Source organism: Stegastes partitus, unplaced genomic scaffold (assembly GCF_000690725.1).
Source record: "Stegastes partitus isolate 25-593 unplaced genomic scaffold, Stegastes_partitus-1.0.2 Scaffold1031, whole genome shotgun sequence".
NCBI lineage: Eukaryota > Metazoa > Chordata > Actinopteri > Pomacentridae > Stegastes > Stegastes partitus.
Window position 1 is genome coordinate 247,559 of NW_007578762.1, and position 5,940 is coordinate 253,498.

Here is a 5,940-nt window from a genome sequence, read left to right on the forward strand (position 1 = left end):
ACCTTCTTGCTGCGAGGCAACAGTGCTACCAACTGCGCCACCCTGCAGCATGATGGGACCCATAAACTAATATTTTGTTGGAAAACCCTTTGAGCCAATCACTGCAAGTGTTTTCTGTAACTCTCAATCAGACTTCTCCACCTGTTGACAGGTGTTTTGATTTTGGTCCACTGTTCATCAGCAAAGTGCTTCAATTTGTCCAGGACAGATTTGTTTTTTTAAATTATTCTTTTCAGCCACAATTCAAAAGCAATGTCTTATTTCACTAAATTATAATTTAGCAGTTTGTTAAAAAAACAAAACAAACAAATAAAAAAAAACTTTGTTCAGTTTCTATTTATTTGAGTGAATTTTGCCTTTTCTTTAGTGGAAGGGTATGACATTTGGGGACGACTGTATATAAATGATATGGGGTGAATGGGGATTCGGATCAAGTCCATAAGCACGGTGAAGTTAATATGACATCTGACACATTCTACTCTGATGATGAACCAATAAGTACAGAGAAGCTGTTCAACCTCAGAGATGAAACAAATTTTAAAAAAAAAATCAATAAATAAATACAGTTGAGATCAAAGATTGAAATATTCAAAGCAAGATGAAAGGGAGTCTTCCAGGAGTTTCCAGACTAAAATAAAACAGTGTCATTTTAGTGACTGGTGAACTAAATGAGAAAAAGAGAGCTACACAAGAAGAGTGTCGTGAAAATAATTAGTCAATCTTTTACTTGCAGCTCCTTGTTTTTCCCACTGCTTTGAACTTCCTCCAGCTCCCTCAGGGGATGACAATGACAGCTGCTACCATTCTTGTACCATGGCACTGTTTCCAGTGAGGAGCCCAATGGTAAAACACTTTGCACCGGTTACATTTTAATTGGCCTCGCCACATGGGACATTGAAGTGTGTTGTTGAGTTTGTGAATGCTGATGTATCCGTGTAGTCAGCCGGTAGCACATGATCGCAGGACACCAAAGTGCTCAGTTCTCCTCTTATTTGAGCTGAGCTGCTGGTGTCCGTCGCATTCATCTCCGAAGCTCAAAGAAAGCTGGCATTAATCTGTTTCATTCCTCCAGAGAATGTGATTTTCTTTTGTTGCTGCCCAGAAGTTTGTTGTTTCATCATCAGGAATGGAAAACCTCACGGTAAGCAGAGTTTTTTTCACACGTTATTTGTCATTCAGTAGAAAACTGAAAATAGTAGAAAATAAGGCTAAATCTAAACCTACTGTACCACAGTTAAGGTGTAAACAGCTTTATTATATCAAACTTATTAGTTTTATTAATGAACTATGCTTTCTTTCAGGTCATAAAATGTGACTTCAGTTGTGCCTTTATTTGTAGTGCTTTCTATTCTTTATACATCCCTTGATTTTGTTTTAAAATCTTTACATTTAATCCAAGGTTTACTCTGAGTATGGAATCAAAATACTAGCTGATTTTTATTTTAAAAAATCTGATTTCTAGCATCAGTTTCATAAAAGTGTGTCGATGAACATCTGCTGACATTCTTGCTCTTCTTGTCCTCCAGCCAGAACAATGGCGCGAGATTATGAACAAGAAGATGCGATTCCCCCCGGAGCTCATCAGTGCCATTCAAGAGGGGAAAATAGAGCTGCTGTGTGGCCTGCTGAAGACGGGTGACGGCATCGTCCGCCAGCTGGACGAATCCGAGGATCGGCAGTGGAGGGAGGCCCTCAACCTCTCCATCCGCCTGGGCAGCGAGGATGGCATGGACGCCCTCCTGCAGGGGGTCAAGTTTGACTTCCGTCAGATTCACGAGGCCCTCCTTGTCGCTGTGGACACCAACCAGCCCATTGTGGTGAAGCGTCTGCTGGACCGCCTGGACCAGGAGAAAGGCAACAAGATGGACGTCCGGTCCTTCTCTCAGGCTATCTTTGATCACTCTATCGATAACTCACAGTTCGCCCCCGGTGTGACCCCTCTGACCTTGGCCTGCCAGAAAGACCTGTATGACATCGTCACCATGCTGTCCCAGAAAGGCCACGTCATCCCATGGCCACACAAGATATCCTGCGCCTGTCTGGAGTGTCGAAACGGCCGACAGTACGACCTGCTGAAGTTCTCCTTATCTCGCATCAACACCTATCGCGGCATCGCCAGCCGTGCCTACCTGTCCATCACCTCTGATGACGCCATGCTCAGCGCCTTCAGTCTCAGCAGAGAGCTCCGCAAGCTGTCGCAGAAAGAGCCCGAGTTCAAGGTCTAAAGAGTTTCATCGCTATCCCCGCTTATTGTTCATGTTAGGTGTCTGTTGTTTCATGACTCAGCTGTGGTCGCTCTATCCGGCAGCCTCAGTACCTGAGCCTGGAGCAGCTCTGTCAGGAGTTTGCCGTCGAATTGCTGGGCATGTGTCGCAACCAGAGCGAGGTGACCACCATCCTGAACAGCTGTGGAGACGAGAGCCAGGACGCCTTAAATGAGCAGGCCTTCGAGGAGGGAATACCCAACCTGTCACGTCTGCGGCTTGCTGTCAACTACAACCAGAAGCAGGTAGCTGGAGGCAGGAACTGCTGTAAACACTGAGACGATTAAGAGAAGACGTAATCATTTCTCTCTCTTTCTGTATATTTCTGTGTAGTTTGTAGCGCACCCAATCTGCCAGCAGGTTCTGTCATCTATCTGGTGTGGGAACCTGGCGGGCTGGAGAGGCAGCAGGACGGTCTGGAAGCTGTTTGTCTCTGTGGGGATCTTCCTAACCATGCCCTTTCTCTGCCTCGTCTATTGGATTGCCCCAAAGTCCAAGGTCACATGAAAATTGCCAAATGTGGAGTCATTTCTTCCTGATAAACTGTGGGGAAGTATCTTAAAGTGTCACAGACTTTCATAACACATTCAATCAAGATCATGTGTGGTTTGGCCTTGACAGGTTGGAAAGATCCTAAAGATTCCCGTGATCAAGTTTCTCCTTCACTCAGCTTCCTATCTGTGGTTTCTCATCACACTACTTGGAGAGTCCATCACCATGGAGATGTATCGAGACAAATTTGCTTCGCGGCAGCAGAACATCCTACATAGCTCCTTCCACATGGTGTGGGTGGTCGGTAGGTTCACTACCAGGTGTTTAACTTCCTGAAATGGTACTCATAGTCAACCCCAGTCTGAAAACAGTGTGAACCAGGGTCATACTGTGATCTCTCTCTCTCGCGTAGGATTCTTCTGGTATGAGTGTAAGGAAGTGTGGATCGAGGGGCTGCGGAGCTACTTCCTGGACTGGTGGAACTGTTTGGACATGATGGTGCTCAGCATGTACCTGGCGTCCTTTGCGTTACGTGTGCTCATCATGCTCAAAGGCTACTTCCTCTGCCATGATCAGAATGGCACAGAGGAGTGTGTCTACTTCACCCAGACTGGTGAGAAACAATCATACAAAATCACAGTTTAGAGGTTTTGAAAGTTCTAACCGGTGTGTGGTCATGTGAAACTGCCCCTCAGTTCGTGACGACTGGCACCAGGAGGATCCTCAGCTGATCGCGGAGGTGCTGTTTGCAGTGACCAGCATGCTGAGCTTCACACGGCTGGCGTACATCCTGCCAGCCCACGAGTCTCTGGGGACGCTGCAGATCTCTATAGGGAAGATGATTGATGACATGATGAGGTATCTGCATGTTTATATATTGATCATTGCTTGGAAAGTACTTCAGAGGACATGGCAGAGCCAGAAGAATAAGATTTCTTTTCTCTTTTTTAGATTCATGTTCATTCTGATGATCATTGGAACAGCCTTCCTCTGTGGCATCAACAATGTCTACGTCCCTTATGTCATCTCTCCACATCTGGGCAGGTAAGAATGTGGGATGTTTTGGTTCCTAAATGCTGCTGTTGTTTGACCTCAGTCACTGGCTGTCTGATCTGGAACAGTGAATTCCTCTCCAGTCATTGATTTAACTCCTAAAAACTCATCTTTGTGCATCAAAGTTACACATTATTTTCAAAAAATCCTGTTCTTCCATAAACTTACTAGATGTAACTCTACGCTGTTGCTTAATCTAGAATGTAAAGTCTTTACCTCTTTCTTAACCCACCTCTCCCGACTCTCACAGCTCAAGCACACCAGCTTACCTAAGACTTTGCTTAAACACTATAAAAATGACTCTCAATGACACAATGTCAAGTTGTAATATTGGAGTAATTCTACATAATCAGAAAAGGATTCTGAAGAAGAATAATGATACCAAACTTCTGACCCTGCAAGTTGACAAGATTGGTTCAATAGGTTTGTTACGTATGAAACCCTGAAAGTCTCAACCTAAGACAAGAGTTAACAATGCAAAAAAAAAAAAGAGTAATAGCTTTTACATTTTAGTTGAGCAGGATTTCAGAAAATTGCTGATATATAATTTTTTTTTTAGATATATTGGTGTCAGTGTTTATGTTGGCCAGTAAGTTATGGTAAATGTCACTACATAAATGCCAAAACTACGCTTTAGAGACCTTCTTGGGCTTTTCTGCAATCAATTCTGCTGATCCTAATCACGTACAGAAACTAGAACTCTACAACAAAGCTCTTCACATTTGATATCTAAGTGTTAAAATAGCAAGAAGTACTCCCAGTGCTCGTAAATACCTACGTAATTGTATGTGCAGTGTGCTCTTTTTCAAGCCACAATCTCATGCTAACACTCTCCAACTCACTGCTGCAGGTTTAACGAGACCTTCCACTTCTTATTCTGGACCATGTTTGGCGTGGCCAACCAGGACTACGTGGACATGCCGCGGTTTGTGTTGGCAGAGTTTGTAGGAAGGATCCTGTACGGCATCTTCACTCTTGTCATCGTCATCGTCCTCCTCAACATGCTTATTGCTATGATCACCAACTCCTTTCAGAAAATTGAGGTAAAAGAGACACTTATGTGGGGCATCTGCAATAAAAAGAGAAACCTCAGTGATGCGCACTGACGTCTCAGTTTTATTTCAGGATGATGCAGATGTTGAGTGGAAGTTTGCCCGGTCAAAGCTGTACCTCAGTTACTTCAGAGAGGGCCTCACCATGCCTGTGCCTTTCAACATCATCCCCTCGCCCAAAGCCATCTTTTACATCTTGAGGTGAGCTCCAGAACTATGAGACTCTTTTAAGCTGCAACAGAATTGTCCCTGCTTTAATTCAAATTCTGTTTCAGGGGTATCTTCAGACGAATCTGCTGCTGCACTTGTTCTTCTGAGCAAAAGTATCCCCCCATAGCCTCGATGGTAAGTCAGTTATTGTCATTTTTGTGGAAAAAAAAGAAAAAAAAAAGTTTTGTGCTACCTATTGATTGCCAGTTATACTCTATGCAGCTGTATATGATAGTAAACAAGTTTTATTTTATCTGTATTACACAAAAAGGGCGACAATAAGGGGTCTGGAGACAGTCCGTTACCGTATCGGCAGCAGGTGATCAGGGCGCTGGTGCAGCGCTACATTGAGTCAGCTCGGAGGGAGTTTGAGGAGACCAAGAGGAAAGGTAAGCGTGACCAAGCACCAACCTATCATGGGTTAACACGCAAACAGTAATGCATGAAACTGTTTTTATGTCCAGGACTTTTGCATGTCACGTTTTTTTCTCTACAACTGGCTATTAGGAAAAATGTCTTTTAATATAAATGTCATGCTTCTGAGTGATTTACAGTAATATTTCAGACACTACCAATAAACTATGAATCCCCCAAGGTTTCAAGTGATGTGTAAATTATATAATTTACCCTCATGTCTCTGAAAAAAATATTAAAGATCCCTCTGGTGAGGTGTTAAAGGTTAATCCAGGTAAAGTTTTTTACCTTAACACGCCCATACGGTGTTTTTTTTATGCTGGAAGACACATCATGAATTAAATAAGCAGTCAAACCCATGACTCAGCATTTTCACGTGACAGCTCACAAACCCAGATTCAGACTTCTGCAGTTTCATATGTAACAAACCAAAAGAAACAATCCAGTCAACTTGC

At 43.4% G+C, this 5,940-nt stretch overlaps 1 protein-coding gene across 1 annotated transcript; it reads left to right on the top strand.

Moving 5' to 3' along the window:
- Positions 1-1,126: 1,126 nt before the first annotated feature.
- LOC103367248 (short transient receptor potential channel 2-like) lies at positions 1,127-5,460 on the top strand (the record flags this gene model as incomplete). The annotated part of the gene is made up of 12 exons (XM_008295228.1): positions 1,127-1,141; positions 1,527-2,219; positions 2,309-2,509; positions 2,598-2,762; positions 2,886-3,060; positions 3,169-3,369; positions 3,452-3,614; positions 3,708-3,800; positions 4,660-4,852; positions 4,935-5,062; positions 5,137-5,206; positions 5,343-5,460. Coding segments are annotated over exons 1-12 (2,215 nt in total), but the record flags the coding sequence as incomplete, so codon positions are not given.
- Between the last annotated feature and the right edge of the window lie 480 nt (positions 5,461-5,940).